The sequence below is a fragment of the Lolium rigidum genome, chromosome 3, assembly GCF_022539505.1.
Source record: "Lolium rigidum isolate FL_2022 chromosome 3, APGP_CSIRO_Lrig_0.1, whole genome shotgun sequence".
In the NCBI taxonomy this organism is placed as follows: Eukaryota; Viridiplantae; Streptophyta; class Magnoliopsida; order Poales; family Poaceae; genus Lolium; species Lolium rigidum.
In genome coordinates, this window is record NC_061510.1 from 19,043,352 (window position 1) to 19,065,848 (window position 22,497).

General features: G+C 47.7%; 5 protein-coding genes across 5 annotated transcripts; 3 read left to right on the forward strand and 2 right to left on the reverse strand.

Annotated features, from left to right (window-relative positions):
* The first annotated feature begins 4,181 nt into the window (after positions 1–4,181).
* LOC124694933 (endo-1,4-beta-xylanase 5-like) lies at positions 4,182–7,996 on the forward strand. The gene is made up of 5 exons (XM_047227852.1): positions 4,182–4,245; positions 4,377–4,426; positions 6,199–6,424; positions 6,501–6,664; positions 6,761–7,996. Exons 1-5 carry the CDS (start codon positions 4,182–4,184, stop codon positions 7,994–7,996), a joined length of 1,740 nt encoding a protein of 579 aa, XP_047083808.1.
* Positions 7,997–8,307: 311 nt separating this feature from the next.
* LOC124701245 (elongator complex protein 5) lies at positions 8,308–15,636 on the reverse strand. The gene is made up of 10 exons (XM_047233291.1): positions 15,467–15,636; positions 15,271–15,363; positions 14,843–15,018; positions 14,703–14,749; positions 14,191–14,260; positions 13,567–13,793; positions 13,384–13,470; positions 13,205–13,280; positions 12,812–13,062; positions 8,308–8,867 (listed from the first exon to the last, which is right to left on the reverse strand). Exons 1-9 carry the CDS (start codon positions 15,634–15,636, stop codon positions 12,857–12,859), a joined length of 1,152 nt encoding a protein of 383 aa, XP_047089247.1. The 3' UTR covers positions 8,308–8,867; positions 12,812–12,856.
* Positions 9,246–12,033, forward strand: LOC124694448 (endo-1,4-beta-xylanase 4-like). The gene is made up of 6 exons (XM_047227433.1): positions 9,246–9,303; positions 9,735–9,826; positions 10,135–10,312; positions 10,429–10,595; positions 10,704–10,799; positions 10,909–12,033. The coding sequence occupies exons 1-6, from the start codon at positions 9,246–9,248 to the stop codon at positions 12,031–12,033; spliced, it is 1,716 nt and encodes a 571-aa protein (XP_047083389.1).
* A 244-nt stretch (positions 15,637–15,880) lies between the features above and the next one.
* LOC124694925 (yrdC domain-containing protein, mitochondrial) lies at positions 15,881–18,197 on the forward strand. The gene is made up of 5 exons (XM_047227846.1): positions 15,881–16,007; positions 16,643–16,864; positions 17,121–17,296; positions 17,389–17,680; positions 17,813–18,197. The coding sequence occupies exons 1-5, from the start codon at positions 15,931–15,933 to the stop codon at positions 17,868–17,870; spliced, it is 825 nt and encodes a 274-aa protein (XP_047083802.1). The 5' UTR covers positions 15,881–15,930; the 3' UTR covers positions 17,871–18,197.
* A 562-nt stretch (positions 18,198–18,759) lies between these two features.
* Positions 18,760–21,629, reverse strand: LOC124697135 (endo-1,4-beta-xylanase 5-like). The gene is made up of 5 exons (XM_047229768.1): positions 21,578–21,629; positions 21,378–21,424; positions 20,311–20,536; positions 20,062–20,228; positions 18,760–19,983 (listed from the first exon to the last, which is right to left on the reverse strand). The coding sequence occupies exons 1-5, from the start codon at positions 21,627–21,629 to the stop codon at positions 18,760–18,762; spliced, it is 1,716 nt and encodes a 571-aa protein (XP_047085724.1).
* Between the last annotated feature and the right edge of the window lie 868 nt (positions 21,630–22,497).

The following is a 22,497-nucleotide window of genomic DNA, read 5'->3' on the forward strand; positions in this document are numbered from 1 at the left end:
AAGGCTAAAGAAGTAGCCACTCTTCCATTGGATTGGAAGGAAGCAAATCATTTACATGATGACCTTTTGCTCAAAAAAAAAATTTACATGATGACCTCAAAAAGAGGTCAGAAGAAGGAAACAAAAATGAGAACCAAAAACCAAAACTCTAAAACTAGGCAGCTCAAGCCCTGGGGTATGTTCTGGTATCTACATGCATTAATAATTGGGAGTTTTTTTTTGCAACACAGTATAGACGTAGACCCTCATAAAACCAATATCGGTGGGACGTAGTATCGTGTCATCAAACGGCTTTGAGTAATCGCCTGTTTTACTATGGTCCAACAAAAGAAATGTTACGATAAATCCAAAAAGTAGGCATGCCATTGCGATCATGTATTATTTTGTATTTTCTATACTTGTAGGATATGAACTAGAGAGGTCCTAAGACAGAAGGTGGGAGAACTCAAAACCAGGTGGGCTAAGCCAAACTTTGTCTCACTAGCCAGTTCCCCTCGGAGCTAGCTCACGTCACGACACTTATTTTTGCAGCTCCTGGTCTGCATAGTTGGTTCCACAGTTATGAGGCGACTTTCCGAAAGCAGATCGTCAGAGGATAAGATAAAGGAAAATGCAGTTTTTCTCCTTGCTCTTTGGGACTTGGGAGGTTCGGCAGAACGGCTGCGGCATGCACGGGACGGAGGATCTCCTGTTGAGAAAAAGAAACAGAGGATCAGACGTCGACGCTGCCCAACTGAACTGAAGGACGGTTGCACCACGCACATTCAGGTGCTCGGCCCCTGCAGCCCCACGCTCGCCGTCGTCATGCATGATTAGGATGGATAGTTTCGGCGGCCGGCGGGCGGCCGGGTCTCCCTACCGCGCGCCCTAGACGTCCTCCCATTCCCAGCGCCGCCACCGCCGCTCGCACCTCTCAAGGTCAATGGATCACATTAATTCCGCCCAACCTGACGGTACAATACGTACGTATGCTCCTACCTTTCTCTGATCCATAGCAAACGACCATGCTGCTCGTGGATAATGACCATGTTTACGGAATTGGAAGGCAAGGTAATGTCAGGATCAAGGCGCGTGCCGCTCGAGCCCAACATTTGCTTAACCGGGACAAGTGCATGCATGCGCACATTGCTTGATTGCAGCTGCACCATACGTGCGGCTGAACCTGAACTGACTTGTTGATTGATTGTGATCGGGAGTGCAAGAGAGAAGAGTGCACGTCTGCCCGTGGAGCTCGTCAGCTAGATCGCCGCCGCTGGCACCGCACACCCACGGGCGCAGGCCGCTGGCTAGCTCGATCGGCGGCACGCCACGGGACCTGTCACCTGTGGTGTGGCGGCGGGCGTGCGGCGCGCGTACCTGGTGTTGTGGTGTAGCGTACACGCCTACTCTCGTACGTGCATCCCGTCAGCAACCGTCGAGCGCGCGCAACTTGCGGCGAGCCGTACGTGTTCATGCATGCATGACCGCATAGTCTCGACTCGTTTGTTACTAGCCACCATAAATCGAAGGCGAAAGTTTCCGTGCCTAACCTCTGAAAAAACGGGACGAGCCAAATTTTCTTGCCATGCTAGCTGCATGGGCTAATCATTCTACTACAGTACTCCCTCCGGTCTCTTTTAATTGACTCGGATTTAGTACAACTTTGTACTAAATTCGAGTCAATTAAAAAAGACCGGAGGGAGTACTATGCAACAGGTTTTATTTACAGATGCAAGTACGTGAGTCAAATTTTGGGTACCGTCTATCCTATTTAGTGTAAAATTTTGAAATAACTTTTGCAGAATGATGATGCTAACAGAAAGGTTAGTTCATTTTTTAAAAACTTAAAAAGGGTAGAGGGTACCCTAACTTTGATCCACTTGCATTTGTACGTTTTTTTTTCTAGAACTATGTAATGGTTCTTTAAAACAATGTCTTTTAGAATTTATATCATGAGTTGCAAAAATTCAAGGACATAACTTGGCTGAGAATTTGGTTATTTCTCATTCGACCGAGAATTAGTAATTGACTAACTACCTATCTGAAAGTTGCAATATTTTGGGTTAATTAAGGACCTATTGTTCTATTAGTTGACTGACTACCTAGCCGGAACGAGATATTTATTCTAAAAATAAAATAAATACATACACTTAGCTTTTAGAAACAAATACAATAAACTTCGAATGAGCGATGTTAAAAAAAACATGGAAAATGGTTTTGGTTGTCGGTTTTACAAAAAAATGTGATGATCTCCAAATAAACCGGTTACCTTTTTTATGCTATAAAACTGGTCTTCCTTACGCATGAATATTCATTTCTATAGAGGAGGTGCATTATGAAGCACTTGTCCTATATACTTAAGCATTGGTGCTCAAGTAAAAAAGGGTTTATTTTCTATAAGCACCTCTTTCAAGCACCTTGTATTGTATATGCCCTTAGAGCTCTCATACAATCTTCTATGCTAAGGATGCCCAACTGACAATTCCACTACCGTCACATGAGATGGGGAATTTTGTTGCGTGGAGCTTGACAAAAACGGGTACATTCTCTGTTCGTACGACCTATCATGATGAGTGGGAATCTCAATTTGGACATAAAATTGGTAATGACCTAAGTGTGGGCTCTATCAATCCACACCCTATGTCGGAGAAGATTTGGAAGTTAAAGGTACCCACCAAAGTGAGGATTTTTCTTTGGCATACTATGCAGGATATGACATGTCAGAGTTAATCCTCAAAGCCTGGTGTGTGAGGGCGACGCTGAAGATGTGAATCATATGTTGTTTCTATGCCCTCGAGCAAAGCTGGTATGGAGAGACCTTGGTATGGATTTGCAAACTCATGAGGCTTGTGAGGTGGACCGAGCAGGTCATTCAGTACTTGAGACATTGATATGTGATTTGGGGGTGCCATCGTATGTGCTTGATCAATGAAACATGACTGAAATCATTGATGTCTCATGTTGGTATTTTTTGTGGGAAAGGAGACATCATGTTCATGGAGAAAATGTGAAGTCCTTTGGAAGGTCAATGAACGCAATAACAACCTTGACAATGAACTTTATTAATGCTCACTCAGCCCAGCTGAAGAAGAAGAATGGAAGTTGGTCTAGACCGCCCGTGAGTCGTGTGAAGGTTAGTGTTGATGCTTCACTTGACGCGGACTCCTTGAGGGGTACAACAGGAGCAGTAATTCATGATTCTTGTAGTAAGTTTGTAGCGGAAAACAAGTGCACATTGGATTTTGTGCAAGATGTATCGACAATTGAAGCTTACACATTGAAGAGTGGCCTACTCCTCGCCCAATCTCTTGGATGCAATCCAATTATTCTTTCATCAGGGATTTTTTTTCCAGTTGCAAGTAAGGTTGCAACTTGGAAAATGCCTTCTCATTCACTAAGAATTCGTCACACCGCTATAGAAAATAGCAAGTTATAGAGCCCATGCTGCATTCCCTCAAATAGCAGTCTTTTTATGTCAAAAGAAAAGTTACCTATTAATTAATAAGCAGAGCGAGCTTAAGTTCACAAAATGAAAATATACTGTTAGCTGCTGACGTCTTTTATCGAAGAAAAAAATATTGCTGTATTTTTTGGGAGAGGAGGAAGCTATTTGTGCATTTGATTATCGATCCTCCATTTCTAATCTAAGCTGGACTAAACAAATTAAGCAAAGGCACGTTCTCCAAATCAAACGTTCTGACTTAACCAGACTCTGTCGCCTGGAAGTACGACTGTCGTGAGAAATAGCTAGCCATATCAGTGGAGACACCACGTACGTACATAGACGAACCGGCCAGGTCAACAAAGGGGCCAAACAACGCAAACGAGTTAGGATTAGTGCGTAGGGCGCCAGAGTTTTAACGACGCATGGTAGCCGTAGCGAATTAGTTTTATCACCACATGCGGCACAGTCCCGCCGGCCAATGCACGGCGAGCTAACTGAGATAGGTAGGGTCCATGTCCGCCGTTTGAACGTGTGTGCTAGGCTGCTAGCTCGCTCTAACAGTAAACTCTCTCGAGACGATGGCTCGGCTATATAAGTAGCCATCGGTGCCCACACACCCAGGCCACGGCATGCATGCAGCATAGGTGCAACTGCAATTAGCTTAGCCATCGAGCGAGCGATCGCTCTCCATTATATATACCTCTTCCTCTCCCTCTCCCTCGCTCATCTTCGAGCCAATTCCTCGGTAGAGATCGACATGCGAGGCTCCATGGAGAGGTCAGCCGTCTTCTTCCTGGTGTGGGCCGCCGCCCTGCTGAACGGTAAAAACTTAACTGAGCCTTCAATTGATCTTCTTGGTTGACTACAACTACTAGCTTAATTAGCTTGGTGGTTGAAGAAGCTTACTGATCAGTCGCGATGCTAACTAACTACTCTTCCTCTCGTCAAGCAGCTGCTCTCATGGCGCAGTCAGTTCCTTACGACTACTCGTCCAGCTCCGAGGTACGTACAAAAGGATAATATCCGGGTTTTTTTTTCTGTTGCGCCACCGCGCGCGCCCCGTGTGAGCTTGGCGCCTTTTGCAGCCAACTCCTTTTCGAGTTCAACAATAACAACAATAAAAAAAACTCCTTTTCTTCTTCGGTTCTTGACCAAGATGTTTCTGTTGGCGATCGATTGATTATCGATGTCGTCATTGACAAGCTATCAGCTAGCCAGTTACATGCACGCGCGCGCGGGAGGGGCCGCCGTGTGCGCATGGGTGGCGGCGCACGGCACTAGTCTCCACCGTGTGATCTTTGCCCGCCGGCCGGCCCGAGTCCACTCACCGCCGGTGACGGCGCACGATCGATCGAGACATGTATGCATACATGCGTTGGTACCTAGCTAGCTAGATTTTGCACAACTAGCTCGCTGGTGATCGATATCTAATGCGTGCTTACAGATGGCTCTGCTCCATCGATCGCCATTCTCTCTTTCATTTAGTAATCCTTATTGAGCACACCACTGGTGGAAGCGAACCGAACAAACAGGAAGAATTAACTCGGTGTTAAGGCCGGCCGTGTGGAAAGAAGCATGACGATGACGTGACGCCAAGAACAGGTAGAGATGGAAAGTCTGTGCAGAGCCATGCCAAATTTATCGGACCAATCGCGCGCCACATACAAAAATGCCCCCGAATCCAACACGCCAATTTGACCCTTGTGGCGTTATTCCAGTCTGCCGCTCCGTTTCCAGCCTAACATTCTACCAGTAAATCATCTCCCATTTCGAATACAACACCAAGCCTCTCTACCTAAACCCCAATGTGGGCGCCGGTCTAAGAAATTGGCACAGATCACACGCAGCACCAAACATAGAAGCTACATGCGGTGTGACTTGCAAATACACTTTGATCATGCCAGTGATTTGTGAACGCAACTTTGTGATTCAGAGCTGGGATACATGGTAATGGCGGCTAAGCTTTTTTGGGCAAGACCACACAGGGGAGGGCGTGTGTACCCCAGTGTCCGCCACACACCGCAACTGCAATGCACGCACTCGTTCCACTCAGTTTTAGGGCACCCAAATGCGTGCTAATCATGCGCTTACCCGGGCACTTAGCTTTTCTCCTTCGGTTGGTTGGTGAAGATACTGTGATTAGTTCTCCAGTTGTCAGTGTGTGTCGAGTGTCCCATTACAGGAGTTCAGAGTCAACAGGGGCCCAACCAAAGCAGCAACTGCATGCATGTTTTAACCCTTGATTTCCCAAACACAATGAACATCTGTGGAAACTGTCCCTTTTTCTGAACTTTCCTTTTGCTAGTCTCATGTTAGGCGCCATTAGATATGCAATCACTTGGACTTCTGCAGGTAAAGTCAAACAATATTCCTCTAGTGCTACTACCTCTAGCCCGTCGTCAAACAGTTGCATGGAAGACGAAAATCCTAGTAGTCGAGTGATACTTTACCAAACAAAAAATCTGGTACAACCAGTGCTCTCTTAAATAATCTGGCACGCGCGTACTTGTCTGAACAGTCTGAATCTCTTGTAGTTTGGCGACGGTTACTATCAGTTTGTTCCGAACGGTAACGACCTTTTTGGTGACTTTTACCGAGACGTTGACACTTGACGAGGTCCGTCGGTTGGCAGTTTTGGCCGTTAGGCACGAGTCAAATCTAGATTAACCGTACCACTCGACTTAATCAGTCATGGTAGAAATCTACCGTTACTGATATTTTACTGTTGCTAACATTTGCTGAGTTAACGCTGACATACGCGAATGCGCTTGCAGTGCCTGGCTGAGCCCCTGGAGCCTCACTACGGCGGCGGCGTCATCGTCAACCCGAACTTCGACGACGGTCTCAAGGGCTGGTCGGTCTTCGGGTACAGCAGCGTCGCCGAGGCCTCCTCGGCGGCGACGGGCAACCGGTACGCCGTTGCCACGAACCGGACGCGTTCGTACCAGAGCGTCAGCCAGAAGGTGTACCTGCAGAACGACACGCACTACACCCTCTCAGGTCTGAATCCATAGCACCTTCTCTTTCTTCAGAGTTTGTCAGCACGGTCGCTCATGGAGGAATTTGCAATGTGCAGCTTGGTTGCAGGTTAGCGACGGAAGCGCCGACGTAGTAGCCGTCGTGAAGACGGCCGACGGCTTCGTCCACGCCGGGGGCGTCGACGCCAGGTCCGGCTGCTGGTCCGTTCTCAAAGGCGGCCTCACCACCGCCGCCTCCGGCCCGGCAGAGCTCTACTTCGAGGTAAACACAGCTCTCTTAATTCTCCTGGAACACCTTGATCGTCGGTGAAAAGATAGATTTGTTCATTCGCGTACGTGCTCTGGTTACTACGTACAGAGCAACTCGACGGTGGACATGTGGGTGGACAACGTGTCGCTGCAGCCGTTCTCGAGGGAGGAGTGGGACGCCCACCGCGGCGCGGCCATCAAGAAGGCCCGGAAGAAGACGGTGCGGCTGCGCGCCCGCGACACGGCCGGCAACCCGGTGCCGGGGGCGCGGATAAGCGTGGAGCACGTCCGGAGCGGCTTCCCGCTGGGGTCGGCAATGAGCAGTGAGATCCTGCACAACCAGAGGTACCAGCAGTGGTTCACCCAGCGGTTCACGGTGACCACCTTCGAGAACGAGATGAAGTGGTACAGCACGGAGGTGGTGCCGGGGCGGGAGGACTACTCCGTGCCTGACGCCATGCTCCGGTTCGCGCAGAGCCACGGCATCGCCGTGCGCGGGCACAACATCTTCTGGGACGACCCGAGCACGCAGATGGGGTGGGTGAAGGCGCTCAGCCCCGACCAGCTCCGCCGCGCCACCGCCAAGAGGATCAAGTCCGTCATGTCGCGCTACGCCGGCAAGGTGATCGCGTGGGACGTGGTGAACGAGAACCTGCACTACGACTTCTTCGAGGACAAGTTCGGCTCCGGCGCGTCGGCGGCGTTCTACCGGAAGGCGCACGGCATGGACGGCGGCGCGCTCATGTCCATGAACGACTTCAACACGCTGGAGCAGCCCGGGGACCCCAACGGCCAGCCCAGCAAGTACCTCCGCAAGCTGTGGCAGATCAAGGGCGCCTTCCCCGGCAACGGCAACGGCGCCCGGATGGCCATCGGCCTCGAGGGCCACTTCGGCGCCACGCCCAACATCCCCTACGTCCGGGCGGCGCTCGACACCATGTCGCAGGCCGGCGTGCCCATCTGGCTCACGGAGATCGACGTGGCGCCGGGCCCCGACCACGCGCACCACCTGGAGCAGGTGATGAGGGAGGTGTACTCGCACCCCGCCGTGCACGGCATCATCCTCTGGACGGCGTGGCACGCCAACAGGTGCTACGTCATGTGCCTCACCGACAACAACTTCAAGAACCTCCCCGTCGGGGACGTCGTCGACAAGCTCATCGGGGAGTGGAGGACGAGCTCGCACGTCGGCGTGGCGGACGCCGACGGCTACTACGAGACGGAGCTGTTCCACGGGGACTACAAGGTCACCGTCGCCCACCCGGAGGCGGCGGCGAACGCCGCCGTCGTGCAGAGCCTCAGCGTGGATAAGGAGTCCGACAACGAGTACACCATACACGTCTAGTACTAGTAGCTTGTGCGATGATTCGATACGTGTGCCATAGCATTGATTGTTGGTTTAGAGCGTTGTTTGTTCCCGCCCATGAGATTGATGAATTCTCATTCCTGGAGAGGCGATGGATCATATGTTCATTATACTATATAGTATATTAAAAAAAAAAGGAGAAGTTCTATTTGATCTTCTTTATATCTCTATATACAAGTTTGCATTTCGTTTCTGTCAGCCTAGATCTTGCAACAACATATGATGAGATTAACATTGGTTACAATCGAGATTTGCGCAAGGCCAGAAAAATCAGTTCCCAGCTATCAAACTTATGGCACAAAATTTTCCTGTGTTTATTAATCTACATATGAAGCATCGAGCCAACATACACGCAATTACACACCATTTTATACCTTATAACACATTTCAGCCGTTATGCCACACTAGCCATCGCACATTCACGTCACCAGAAGCTACAAAATCCGGTCGACAGTTTGTTTACTCATCAGACTGTTATTGATTCATCAGTCAACATATACGAAATTACACACTGTTGTATACGCTTCAATCATCAAGTCCTCTTGTCATGAACCCATTTCAGTTATGGTGCCACACTAGCCATCACGTCACCAAAAGGTAAAAAACCGAGGTGACAAATTCTTTCTAACAGATCTATTCTTCAGCATTCAAATAAACCCTTGGACAAAGGTTTCCCTCCGATGCTGACAAAGATACAGATGCTTAAATCGATCAATCACAAGTTTGCACTCAAGTAAAGTGAATCACCTCCTGGTACGAACATTACGCTCGGCTTTCCCAGCTTTGTTTCTCTTAATGCTAGATCGGGTCAATCGGATCTCTAGTCTTTTTTTGCGAACACCTAATGCACCTGACGAGCCAAGAAAAACAAATGATTCTTATTACTTGAGCACCCATCAAAGCAAATATGTTGTACATTCTCATAGGAGTATATAGGAAAAAATAAAATAAACTGGAGACCTCGTTGAAACGTCAACGGACAACTGAGAACTGCCAGGCATGCATCTAATGAGCATGTGAATCACTAAATGCAATGGGTTAATTACCTCCACACATGTGAAACTGACTTCCTACTATTTTTATCTCCTTCTATGACAGCCATTTCTTGATATAAATGCTAAACTCAACGTAGTACCTTGTTGCTCTCCGAAGTTCTCTCCTCCCAAGTTTATAGAATCAAAGTTAAGTTATAGCACAGAGATCAGTTGCTCCTAGTGGTATAGGAAATATGAAGGACTTCACAGGAAAGTTCGTCCTCCTCTTGTCTGTTGTCCTCCTCTTTGAAGGTTAGTTGTTCCCAGTTAGTTCCAATTTGGATTTCCGAATGCAAACACTATGGATTTGTTAATGCGCAAATTAAAGTTTATGTATCCATAAGAAAACATATATTGATAAATATTTTCTCAATTTTGTAGTAAATGGTGACAAGGTATAAACTTAAAAGATCACAATATGTGAACTACCATACGCTGATTTGCAGATGCTATATATACATGACTGGTAGCTATGAAATTTCAGTTTCCATGCAGTTTTTTTCAATTTAGATTTGGGAACTTAAGTAATCCAATAGAAGAAATTTGCGGGTGTATGATTGGAGAAAAATAATATTCAGTTAGTCTTGTACTATATCTAATTATCTATAACTGACGGGTGTTTGTGGACATACAAATCAGGGTGCTAATACATAACTGTCTCTCCCGGTCTACCCTCAATGCAGGATGCTTGGCTAAATCTTACAAATCAGATAAGTCGGAGAAATCGGAGAAGTCGGATAAATCAGTTACATATGACTATTCAGCAAACATTGAGGCAAGCACATTGTCCTTTTCTGTCTGCATGCACCAATCATATATACATATCGCTTAGGCTTTTTTCTAAGAAAATCGAGGAATTCTTTCCTTCAATCTGAGACAGATCAAAAACAAGTTAAAAGTGTTTTTTCATTCATTTAGTCATGATATAAGTCCATGCAAATTTGCACAATTTTGGGCTCTGTGCATAATGCATTTTGTAAATGTCTGCATACATGTTTTCAATACGTACATACAGTATACATTTACCTTGAGATCAAGGACTGATAGGTTCAGCTGTGATGTTGGCTGATGGGATGCATGCAGTGCGAGAAGGAGCCACCAAAACCATTGTACGGTGGCGGCATCCTGACCAGTGCTGAGGCGCCGGCCACTGTGTCGGCTGGTGGCAAGAAGCTCCTAATGGCAAAGAGCAAGAGCGCCCCAGCAAAGGGCTCCACACTCAAGGTCGAGCTCGAAAAGGATACTCACTATGCCCTCTCTGGTAATCGATTTCTCCATCATGTTTGATCATGCAGCAGGAATCAAGTTGGTCAATTGACTTGAGGATGCAAAGCTAGGTGTTGCTGCTACTAACCAAACATTTATGCCTGACCTCAGCTTGGCTGCAGCTTTCCAAGAGCACCGGTGACGTGAGGGCCATCCTGGTGACACCCGACGGTAACTTCAACACCGCAGGCATGATAGTGGTCCAGTCCGGCTGCTGGACCATGCTCAAGGGTGGCGCCACCTCTGTCGCTGCAGGCAAGGGCGAGCTCTTCTTTGAGGTATGTAATGTAGCTAGTTAGATAACCACGCATGATGCATCAACGAGACTGCATCACAGCATGTGGATGTGTAACACTATACTGAGTACTGTACACACAACAATGCAGACCAACGTAACCGCAGAGTTGATGGTGGATAGCATGGCGCTGCAGCCCTTCAGCTTCGAAGAATGGCAGTCTCATCGCGATGAATCTATTGCCAAGGTTGACAATTCCCATTTGATTTACATACAACTGACACTAGCTAAAATAATTAATGTTAGAGAAACATAAATACACTACGGCTCCGCAACTGAAACTGAAATGAATGCAGGAGCGCAAGAAGAAAGTAAAGATCACCATCCACGACTCCGACGGCAATGTGCTGCCGGACGCAGAGCTGTCCCTGGAGCGGGTGGCCAAGGGTTTCCCCCTTGGCAACGCAATGACGAAGGAGATCTTGGACATCCCAGAGTATGAGAAGTGGTTCACATCACGGTTCACGGTGGCAACGATGGAAAACGAGATGAAGTGGTACAGCACGGAATACGACCAGAATCAAGAGTTGTACGAGATCCCGGACAAGATGCTGGCTCTGGCAGAAAAGTACAACATCTCGGTGCGTGGGCACAATGTGTTCTGGGACGACCAGAGCAAACAGATGGATTGGGTGAGCAAGCTGAGCGTGCCACAGCTCAAGAAGGCAATGGCGAAACGGCTGAAGAATGTGGTGTCTCGCTATGCCGGTAAGCTCATCCACTGGGACGTGCTCAATGAGAACCTCCACTACAGCTTCTTCGAGGACAAGCTCGGTAAGGATGCCTCTGCCGAGGTCTTCAAGGAGGTGGCCAAGCTTGACGACAAGCCCATCCTCTTCATGAACGAGTATAACACCATCGAGGAGCCCAACGATGCAGCGCCGCTGCCTACCAAGTACCTTGCCAAGCTCAAGCAGATTCAGTCATACCCCGGCAACAGTAAGCTCAAGTACGGCATCGGCTTGGAGAGCCACTTCGACACCCCCAACATCCCCTATGTGAGGGGCTCACTCGACACCCTTGCGATGGCCAAGGTCCCCATCTGGCTCACTGAGATCGACGTAAAGAAGGGGCCCAAGCAAGTGGAGTACCTGGAGGAGGTGATGAGGGAGGGGTTTGCGCACCCAGGGGTGAAGGGCATAGTGCTGTGGGGTGCTTGGCATGCCAAAGAGTGCTATGTCATGTGCCTCACGGATAAGAACTTCAAGAACCTTCCTGTTGGGGACATCGTTGACAAGCTCATCGCCGAGTGGAAGGCCGTGCCCAAGGACGCCAAGACCGATGATAAGGGTGTATTCGAGGCTGAGCTCTTCCACGGTGAATACAATGTTACCGTGAAGCACAAGTCACTCAAGGACCCCATTGTGCACACAGTGAATCTTGACTCGAAGTCAGAGGTCACCATCAAGGCTAAGGAGTAACTCACTGACTGGCCTAGCTAGAGGTAACAATTTGCTATGCTTTTCTGCCAATATAGCTTTTATGTTACCTATCTTGTGGTGTTGCAATAAGACGCCCGTGTCCAGTAAGGTGTTTTAGTGTTGGAGCTTGGCATTGCTCATGTTGCTTGGGGACAGGTAACATTTTTGAGAGGCATATGCAATTATTGATCCACTGATAAGGCGCCTGCATTTTGAAAGTGCTCTGTGTAGAATCAATAGAGCTGTAATGAGATTGGTCTGCGCAAGACGATCTCTGGATATAATCAAGTGACTGTACATCTAAATTAGCTTCACTGTCATTTGAACATGTCAGTAGTCAGATGTCAACTTGTATTGATTGAACAACATTTCGGTGTTTTACTCTTTTAGAGAAGGAACTAACTTAGAGTTGTAATGAGATTGGTCTGCGCAAGATGATCTCTGGATATAATCAAGTGACTGTACGTCCAAATTAGTTTTACTATGTCATTTGAACATGTCAGTAATCAGATGTCAACTTGTATTGATTGAACAACATTTCGGTGTTTTATTCTTTTAGAGAAGGAACTAGATGCACACATTTTACTCACAAATCAGAACAGTGGGAGTGGGTAGTATTTTTTTGAAATTCCAGAACAGTGGAAGTAGTACTTTCCTTTGTAAACAACAACAGAAGACATACTCCGTCAACCCTACTGGTCTGTGATCAGATAAATAATACTGAAACGGAAAAGCCGACTGACATAATATTGCAGTTCTCAGTGGGGCTAAGTGTTACCTTCAATTTGATAGCCAACTAAGCTAATCTGAGCTCATATTGTGGCTAAATATCCAAATCATCATCTGGGTCTTCATCCGAGTCAGGTCGCTCATCATCAGAATCGCGAATGTAATGAATTTCACCTTTTGCGGTTGCAGATTTAGGAGCTTTTGTTTCATCTAGGAGAGCTGTTTTAGTTAAGTCTGAATCTTGCTGAGCCTCTAGGAGAGATCGCCGCCCATCATATATACGGATAGGCTCGCCTTTTCCTGAGATATAAGTGAGAACAAGGGACAATCAGTCACTGATTCATCATCAATGCATCTCAGGAAGTTCAAGTGTGTCACATAAAACTTCTAACCGATATACTAACTTTTGGTAAATAACATGAGATTATGAGAGTAAGAGTACCTTGATGTTCGAAGGGAAGAACAACATTTGCCCTGTCACTTCGTTCCTTATCTGACAGCTCAAGATTGAACTGGACCTGTTGAGCCAACATATCACAATTCATAACCAATGCTTGTTACAGAAACCAAACAAGTAATAAGATAAGTGTGGGCTATAGAAGTTGGGTTGTATCAACTAACCTTAGGCAGCAGACTCTGGTTCACTTGCATACTTAAAGAAGAAGAAAGAAATTTTACATCATACCCCTCCACATGTAACTCTTCATACTGCATAGGCAGATATAGTTGCAACCCAAATTTCTTCAGTGTGTGGTATTTAGAATACGTTGAAAGTTTTGAATGCCAAAGAACCAAGAGCCTTACCAGATGTTTTACTCGCCCATTCCTTCGTTTCAGGCGCACATTGAACTTTGCTCTAGAATAGTTATGCTCAAGGAAAGATATGTTCCCCATATGCTCTTCTCCAAATACCGAATCGACACCTTCTGGCTCTACACAAGCAACTATGGTAGAAAGACATTCAAAAGCTCGGGAAAACTTGGGTTCGTGGAGGTCTGAATGGATTAACCAGAGGATTGATGATATCTGATCTGCAATACGAGGATAACCCACATTAATGCTGTAAGCATCGCAGGAAGAATGGTCTATCAACCTCTTGGACCACAAGAATGCATCCTACTAATATTACAATCAATTTAGGCATATGCTGGCATTGCTGCTGGAGGTGTGTTCAAGTGTGGCCTTTGAGTTAATAAGTACACCCTCTGTTTTATAATTCTTGTCGTGGTTTTAGACTTTTAGTTCACGACAAGAATTATGAACAGAGGGAGTAACATGTATCCGCTAACATTACAAGACATATACAACATATGTTTTATACAATGTATGATATATATCAGATGTTAATGATGGATATTTTAGTGTGTCCAGTGTCTACCATGAAGACACCACACCATAATACAAATAGAAAAATATAAGAAATAATACCATGGCTTCGAAGATTACTAAGAAGGGCTGAAATTGATTGCACTGAAGCATGCCTTAACATAGAGCTTATCTGAAATATCATCAAGGATTTTTCTGTTAAGCATTGAAAAAAAAGTAATATTGTGAAAGCGCAATGAGCTATTGATAACAAAGAATGCAAATATTGGTTTGCTTTAAACAATACATCGATAATAACAACTTATAATCGTAAAATACAAATTGTAGAGTGCATGTGGATGACAGGTTGATGTTATTCAGTTGGGAGTAAAATGTTTCCAAAAGATACACAAACCTACTAAACTTCAATACACAAGCTGCTAACTACAAGGCAGACAGTTCTATAAACGCCGACAATACTAAATTATAACAGAAGAACATATATAGTAATATGTGATGCAACGTTTGCCATAGATGCAGTTAACGCATACAGACCCAGTTTCATTGTATTAAATCTGCCCCAAGTAAGCTTTATGGTTTCTACAGAATGCAAATGATTCCATCGAGGTACATACTGAATCGACAGCAACGGAAAAATAGGTCTTGCCCTCTCCTTCAAATCCTGATATCCATCACATTTAGTGTACCATTAGCTCCATGATCATAAATAAGGAAAACTTAGCAACAAGTTAAAAAGATGATATGATGGATTTACCTCTTCCAAGATCAATCATGGAGCACAGCAACTTATCAACATCGTTCACGCTTCTGAAAATTGTGATGTTGCCTTCGTTTGTTGAGCAAGGTGTTCCACTGTCCTCTTGGTGCGACTGGCTTCGAATAATCTGCTTCCAACCAAGCGGGTCTGAATAGCAATCCAATATCCGAACACTGTTGGAACAATGCAAAAAATTATAAAACAAACATCCATGTAAATTCTTTCATCATGAACATTTTAACTATGGCCTGCATTAAGGATATGCTATGTACGGTTCGCGACAGAACATTTATCAGAAAACAGTCTCTGATTTCACAGCCCAGCTCAAACTTAAAAAATGCCAATTCTAGTACTAAATTGTCGGCTATGCTAAATATCTGGTATTTTTCCTAAATGAAAATGAAAATTGCTCTGCCACATCATACCATCGACCCAAAGCGTTTGAATCCAGGCCGCTCCGCCGCATGAAATCCAGGTAAACTTCCGGGCTCCGGTCAAACGCCACAACCACAAGTCCCCTGCACCACCAAAATTTGCCAACCAAGCAACAACAACTCGCATCATTATCCGGACGAGGCCAAGCTAAAGCAGCATACTACAGGGGGAACCCAGCACCAATACCTGGCCTGCGCCTTCCCGGCGGCCGCGTTGGAGGCGACGGCGGCCGCGAGGTGGAGCATGGCGCGCGCGGCGAGCGGGCAGCACTGGAGGGAGCCCTGCACGGCCAGCGCCGGCGCGTGCTCCCCGTCGAGGCGTCCGTCCCGGAGGCACCTCACGGCCGCGTCCGCCATCCCAGCAGCCCCTCCTCGTCGCCGGCGGCGCTTCCCGACCCAAAAGCTTAAATAAACCCTAGCGCGAGGGAATGCAGATTTTGCACAATAGCCCCTCCCTCTTCCTGCTCCTCGCACAATAGCCCCTCCCAGAGCTCCCGGAAGCCAGGAGCAGCGCGGGCCCCACCTGTCAGAGAGACTCGGATTGTCTTCCCCTTCCCATGTCGGATACGTTTGACTACTACTACTAGGCAGCCCTGTTTTCTCCTGTTCCGCGGTTCGTTTCCGGCGCGGCGGCGGCGGCGGCGGCGGAAGATGAAGGCGTGTGCTAGGGCGGCAGGGGAGAGGCTCCCTCTGGTTCGCGCCCCCGCCAGACAACCGCTGGCTCAGAGGTATCTCTCTTCGTTCCTGCGATTCCTGTTCGTTTGCTTGGCTGATTGATTGCCCAAGAAATTTCTGGGTCCGGGAGCATGTAGGATAAATAGTTCGTTAGGTTTACGTTTGGCCTGCCGTCGTAATTTAAGTTCTTGTTCTTGGGTTAATGAGCTGATTGTCACGATGATGTTATCTTGACTTCTTTTCATGGTCTGCTTGCTCATATAGCTGCTTGTCTCCCTATCAACTAAAAATTATCGTGTTCTCTCTATCAAGTGAAACATTATCGGGTGCCTACCCTTCATTGGGTTAACAGTATGAACTCTACGATGTGCCAAATTACCAATAAGATTCCTTTATTACTAATTGAGCTTGACAGCTTATATTGTTCCAATGGCACTGAGTTCTTATTGCTACCATCAATTGTATCTCCACAGTAGTTTGTGTATTTTTTTGCTGCAATAAAAAAATGAATTTTGACATGTTTGCTGGGATTTTGCTATGTAAATTATCCGCTGTATCTGGGATCCTTTCTAATATTGGGATGTTGTCGAGATAAATTTCTTTTTAGAAAAACTATGTGTTTATTTTACTGAGATGTTGTGAAATCGTCATTCCCAATAAATAATCGCATACTTGTTATTTTCTTCAGCTTTCTGAAGGTCGGCAAATTATATTCTCAACATGAGACAAAGTGTGTTGTGTCCTGCTCAGTGAATGTGTCAGAAAACATTTCACACCGCGTAGAAGACAGCACAGAACACATTTTTCCAGCATCGAAAGATCATGTGGCGAAAGCAATCGACGCAATAAATGGGGGACAAGTGATCGCGGTGCCCACAGATACAATATACGGGTTTTCTTGTGATGCCTGGTTAGTTTTTTTAATTCTCTTATGGTGCTACGAGTTCAAGTTTGTTTCTTGTATTCTAATAAATATTGTTTTCACGACGATCCCAAATTAGCACTTACTGCAGTGACGCAATGTGATTGGAAAGCACAGAAACTCAGAAATCTATTTCATGATTTACTCCCCAATCAAGTTATGCTGAATCTTTGGTCCTGTACCAATAGTATCCCTCTCACTGAATTTCAGCTTATTGCATCCATACATTTGCTCTTCATGACAGTTCTGCGGAAGCAGTAAATCGGATATATGAGATCAAAGGACGCATACATACACGCCCTTTGGCAATCTGTGTTGCTGATGTCCCAGACATATCAAGGTTTGCAGTGGTGGATCATTTGCCAGATGGGTTGCTTCACAGTCTACTTCCTGGGCCTGTCACTGTTGTTTTGAAACGAGGTGAGGATACCACACTATCTTTCATTGTTTCATCGAGCTTCTTTGCTATGCTGCACAAGGTGTTGAATATTCTCCCTATTTGTTATGTATAGGTGAAAACAGTATATTGGAGAGATCACTTAATCCTGGTCTGGACAGCATTGGTGTACGTGTGCCATATCTGGACTTCATACGATCCATTGCTCGTGGTGCTGGGAGTGCACTTGCACTTACAAGCGCCAACTTAAGCGGTCGACCTAGTAGTGTCAGCGTCAAAGACTTTGGAGATCTGTGGCCACATTGTTCATATGTGTTTGATGGTGGAGTACTTCCTTCTGGGCGTGCTGGTTCAACAATTGTTGACCTGATAACACCAGGAGTCTACAAGATATTGAGAGATGGAAGGTGAGCGTGACATAGCAATCAATTATTCAAAGCTCTGTTTAAATTTCTCAGATCCATTTTGGAGATTAGCTTTTTTTGATACACAATGTTCAAATGGACTTGAGTCTTTGACACCAAATACATTTTTTGCAGTTCAAGGGAGGAAACAACGGCTGTGCTTGGCAAGTTTGGCTTTGTTGAAGCTTCATGACAGCTCAGGTGCATTCGTAGTGTTGGTAGGATCAGAGTTCACTTGTTGATCATCTCATTTTCTGTTTAATTAGGTTGCGGCTGAGTATAGGATGTTCTTTGTGATTTACTCTTCCCTCTTTTGAACTTTTTGGTTGAAGCATCAGTTTGTTGTATGCCAATTAAGTCCACGTCAATGCCGCTACGGGCTTACAGTGTGATGTAACATTCATTTGGTACAGGTCATTCAGATATATAGTAGATGTCATAGCTATGCAACCTGTTTAAGTTTGATTGAGATAGATTTTGTACAAAGATAAGGGTTAACTAATTCAGGACATATTGTGCTGATGCGATGTCTGCAGTTGAACAACATAGTACAAATGTGATGTGTGGAATGTGAAATCGATGCGGTTTAGTCTGAACCTTTGGATGTGGTGTTCTACACACGCAGAACAGGGGCCTTTTTTTCCTTTGTCTGTGTCTCGCTCGTGATTTCAGTTCGTTTGTATCCGGTTGGAGTAAGATAATGGAAATTCTGATCATGAGAAAATGTCATGTCAAGGAATGGGGAAAGAATTTTCCGGAAAGGAACTTTTGTGTTAGAAGAGAACAAGTACCAAAGTGGCCGCCGTCGCCGCAGCAGCTAATCCTGACCTGAAGCCAAAACTAGCTGAAAAGCTGAGACATTGAACATTTCACCTGGGAACCCATCTTATAAAGTAGAACATATATTGCCATTTTCCTTTTCTTTTACAGTGTAAAATTGGTACAGTACGTGAATGGCTAATCTAGTGTGCTGGTCTACATATTTTCATTCTGAATAGTAGTATGATGCTCTGAAATCTCTCTCCACATAGCACCTAGCAAGGGTCATGGGAGGCTAGCAAAGCACTGTGATTGATTGTAGCTTAAGCCTGGATGAAGAAGTGATTCCCGGAGCCCAGCTCGACCGTGACGCTCTGCGAGACGGACGTATTGAGCGACGGGTGGCTGACGGTGACCTTGTACTCGCCGTGCGCGACCTCCGCCTGAAAGTACCCCTGCTCGTCGGTGGTGCCGGTCTGCGCCGCCGTCCTCCACTCGGCGAGCAGCCGGTCCACGACGTCCCCCTGCGGCAGGTTCTTGAAGTTGTTGTCGGTGAGGCACATGACGTAGCAGCCCTGGGCGTGCCACGCCGACCAGAGGATCACCCCCTGCACCGCCGGGTGCGCGTACGCCTCCCGTAGCACCTCCTCCAGGTGCTGCGCCTGCATCGGCCCGCCGGCGACGTCCACCTCCGTCAGCCACACGGGGATGCCCACCGTCGACATGGAGTCGAGCGCGGCGCGCATGTAGGGGATGTTGGGCGTGGTGAAGTGGCCCTCCAGCCCGATGGCCATGCCGGCGCCGTTCTCCGGGTACGACGCGATGATCTGCTTCAGCCGGTCCACGTACCTGCCCGGCACCGCCGCCATGTCCCCGGGCTGCTCCAGAGTGTTGAAGTCGTTCATGAACATGAGCGACGACCCGGCGTCCAGCAGCCGCGCCGCCGCGTAGAATGCCGTGGACGCGTCCCACCCGAACTGCCGCTCGAAGAAGGAGAAGTGCAGGTTCTCGTTCACCACGTCCCACGCGATGAGCTGCCCGGCGTACCGCGACACGAAGGACCGGATCCGGCGCGACGCCGCCGCCAGCAGCTCCGTGTAGGGCAGCGACTGCACCCACCGCGGCTGCTGCTTGGGGTCGTCCCAGAACACGTTGTGCCCGCGCACCCCGATGCCGTGCTGCTTCGCCAGCGCCAGCATCGCGTCCGCCACCGTGTAGTCCTCCCGCCCCGGCGCCGGCTCCGTGCTGTACCACTTCATCTCGTTCTCGAAGGTGGTGACGGTGAAGCGGGAGGTGAACCACTGCTGGTACGCCGCGTTGTGCAGGATCTCGCCGCTCATGGCGGCGCCCAGCGGGAAGCTGGTGCGCACGTTCTCCACGGACACCTCCGCGCCCTGCAGCGGGTTGCCCGCGGAGTCCGACGCCTGCAGCCTCACCGTCTTCCGGCGAGTGGCGCGGGTCGACTCGGTCCGGTGCGCCGACCACTCCTCCTTGCTGAACGGCTTCAGCGACACGCTGTCCACCCATATGTCCACCGTCGCGTTGCTCTGCGCGCACGCACCATTATATCCATGTTAATCAACTCGATCGTTTTCACGAACTAATTAGTTGCAGTGAATTCAGACCTCGAAGTAGAGCTCGGCGCGTCCGGCCTTGCCGGAGGTGAGCCCGCCCTTGAGCATGGACCAGCACCCGGGCTTGGCCACGACCCCGCCGACGTGAACGAAGTCATCGGCGGTCTTAACGACCGCCCGTACAGCGGCGGCGCTGCCATTGCTCACCTGAAACCAGGCTGCACGCAAACGAAGATGTTTTCAGCGAGATCGCAAGCCACAAAAAAAAAAAAAAAACAGAGCATGAGTGACTAGCCAAACCTGACAAAGTGTAGTGCGTGTCGTTCTGCAGGTACACCTTCTGGCTGACGCTATGGTACGGCCGCGTCCGGTTCACCGCCGCGGCGTACCGGTTCCCCGTCGCCACCGACGCGCCCTCGGCGACTCTGCCGTACCCGAAGGACGACCAGCCCTGAAGGCCGGAGTTGAAGTCCGGGTTGACGATGACGCCGCCGCCGTAGTGAGGCTCCAGCGGCTCAGCCAAGCACTGCATCCACCCCCACACAAGTCAGTACGTATTAAAAAATATAATTGCCCTAACGACAAAGAATATGTCAATAAAAGTTGGCAGTTCAAGCCCACTGCCCAACGTAATCACCTAGCTGAGTAAGGTGGTTATTCTGAAGTTACAACATGACCACCGCACACAAGTTTCATCTATTAGGCATCTTTAATGAAGGCATCCCATTCCATGGATATATGTTGCTTTCATCTTGGCAATATACAGATGCTTTGTTTGCCTAATGACATGGATCAGCAGATAATCAAATGCTAGGGACTAATTTCAGATACTTTCTGGCTTGTTTTGTATGTCTCCACTATAGTACTCCGTATTATAAGTTTATAACCACTACGGCTGGAACAACATAAGACAGGACAAAACAAAGCCTATATTAGTACAAGATGAATCCAAATTATATATAGATATATGGTGTTGGAGTTTTTGTTCTGAGCTAAGCTTATGTGACAAGTCTGTACACTAGACACACACACTAGACCGGCCGCTTTCGTGCATGGTGCTGAAAAGCACATACAGTACGTTGGAGAGAAAGTCAAGCAGGAAATGCCATTTAACTTGCGCGGGAAAACCCAATTCTGTTCTAACTTGCGCGGGAAATTAACCCGTTGCGTGAGGAACTAATAATGATCTGCTAAACCCATTCCACTGGTAATCTCTCTACTAATCCAATCCCATTTATTCTCTCAAAAAAAAATCCAGTCCCATTGATGTGCTAGGAAAATATCTGGCCTTGAGCATGGGCTACCTATGAAAACGTAAGAGTTGAGCAAAAGAGAGTAATGTGTGGTTTGAGATCGGATGGACTTGCCTCGACGCTTGCCGAATAATCGTAAGGAAGAGACTTGGCCATGAAACCTGCATGGATGTAAAGCAAATGGTTAAGCCATCACTGCTGCGAAATTCTCATGAAATGCGATCTGTTCAATTAATGATCAGTGAGCTGTTCTTAGAGGCGCTAGATGTGCATTTCTACGTACGGCACTTGACTAGCTCATGCACATTGCTTACCTTCCATTAGAGCAGCTGCGCATACGAGCAAGAACACCAGTAATTTCTCCATCGAATCTGGCTATCAGCCGTCAGCACTGTGTGCTCTGCATGAACCACAAGAAAAACAGGGAGGAAATATTCAGGGAAATAGCAATCAAGAAACAGAGCACGAAGAAAGAGATGTTCAGGGCAGTGGTAATGTAGAGGGAAACAGAGCTCAGGCAGCAGCGGCAGATAGTTAGATTACCCACCCGTGGAGAGGCCAATGCACTTGGGCAGTGGGTCTGTAGGTAGAAGAAGAAGAAGAGAGGGCAGTCCACGCTAGCTGCTGCTCTGTTATGAACTCGAGAGCTGCACATCCGCAGCATGCAGTCCAAGGCAACGATCTTTGCGTGAGCCTGCCCCGGATTTATAGGCGACGGAGGACCTGGCAACGGAACACCTCCCGCGACGGCGACGTACGGGGGCGAAAAGATTATGATATGATATCCGTCGGCGCCGCTTTGCTTGCTGGCCGCGCTCACCTACGCCGCACGGGAGGAGGAAGAGGAGAGCTTGCCAACCAAGCGTGCTCGCTGGGGGATGGTTTTGTTTCAGCGATCCGTCGCCCGCCCGCGCAAGACACTTGGCCTGCCTTTTCCACGTAGTATTTTCTTTAGCTTCGCCAGTGCCTACGACGAACTTAGCGAAGAGTGTGACCTGCGGCCTGCGGGCAGTCGCATTCAAAGCCATTTCTGCACGGGTACTTGGATGCATCTGCTGCTGCTATTGATGAACTGATTGGGCGATTCACGAAGAGATTGATGTGAACTGGAGAAGGATCGAGCTCAGACCTCAGAGTGTGCGCACTTGCTCTTGCTGGAGAGGACGGACGCTTGTGAGTCTCTGACGTGTCCTGCGTCCGTCCGGCGTGTCGTCGTCGATCGCTGCATGTGAAC

Coding starts and splice junctions, on each gene's coding strand:
- LOC124694933 (XM_047227852.1), top strand. CDS start 4,182: ATGCGAGGCTCCATGGAGAGGTCAGCCGTCTTCTTCCTGGTGTGGGCC. Junction 4,427..6,198: donor ACTACTCGTCCAGCTCCGAG/GTACGTACAAAA, acceptor ATGCGCTTGCAG/TGCCTGGCTGAGCCCCTGGA. Junction 6,425..6,500: donor CACGCACTACACCCTCTCAG/GTCTGAATCCAT, acceptor TGCAATGTGCAG/CTTGGTTGCAGGTTAGCGAC.
- LOC124694448 (XM_047227433.1), top strand. CDS start 9,246: ATGAAGGACTTCACAGGAAAGTTCGTCCTCCTCTTGTCTGTTGTCCTC. Junction 10,313..10,428: donor TACTCACTATGCCCTCTCTG/GTAATCGATTTC, acceptor GCCTGACCTCAG/CTTGGCTGCAGCTTTCCAAG. Junction 10,596..10,703: donor AGGGCGAGCTCTTCTTTGAG/GTATGTAATGTA, acceptor ACAACAATGCAG/ACCAACGTAACCGCAGAGTT.
- LOC124701245 (XM_047233291.1), bottom strand. CDS start 15,636: ATGGCGGACGCGGCCGTGAGGTGCCTCCGGGACGGACGCCTCGACGGG. Junction 15,019..15,270: donor TCAAACGCTTTGGGTCGATG/GTATGATGTGGC, acceptor TTGTTCCAACAG/TGTTCGGATATTGGATTGCT. Junction 14,261..14,702: donor TTTCCGTTGCTGTCGATTCA/GTATGTACCTCG, acceptor ATGATATTTCAG/ATAAGCTCTATGTTAAGGCA.
- LOC124694925 (XM_047227846.1), top strand. CDS start 15,931: ATGAAGGCGTGTGCTAGGGCGGCAGGGGAGAGGCTCCCTCTGGTTCGC. Junction 17,297..17,388: donor CACTGTTGTTTTGAAACGAG/GTGAGGATACCA, acceptor TGTTATGTATAG/GTGAAAACAGTATATTGGAG. Junction 17,681..17,812: donor AAGATATTGAGAGATGGAAG/GTGAGCGTGACA, acceptor CATTTTTTGCAG/TTCAAGGGAGGAAACAACGG.
- LOC124697135 (XM_047229768.1), bottom strand. CDS start 21,629: ATGGAGAAATTACTGGTGTTCTTGCTCGTATGCGCAGCTGCTCTAATG. Junction 20,229..20,310: donor CACGCACTACACTTTGTCAG/GTTTGGCTAGTC, acceptor GTTTGCGTGCAG/CCTGGTTTCAGGTGAGCAAT. Junction 19,984..20,061: donor GCGCCGAGCTCTACTTCGAG/GTCTGAATTCAC, acceptor GCGTGCGCGCAG/AGCAACGCGACGGTGGACAT.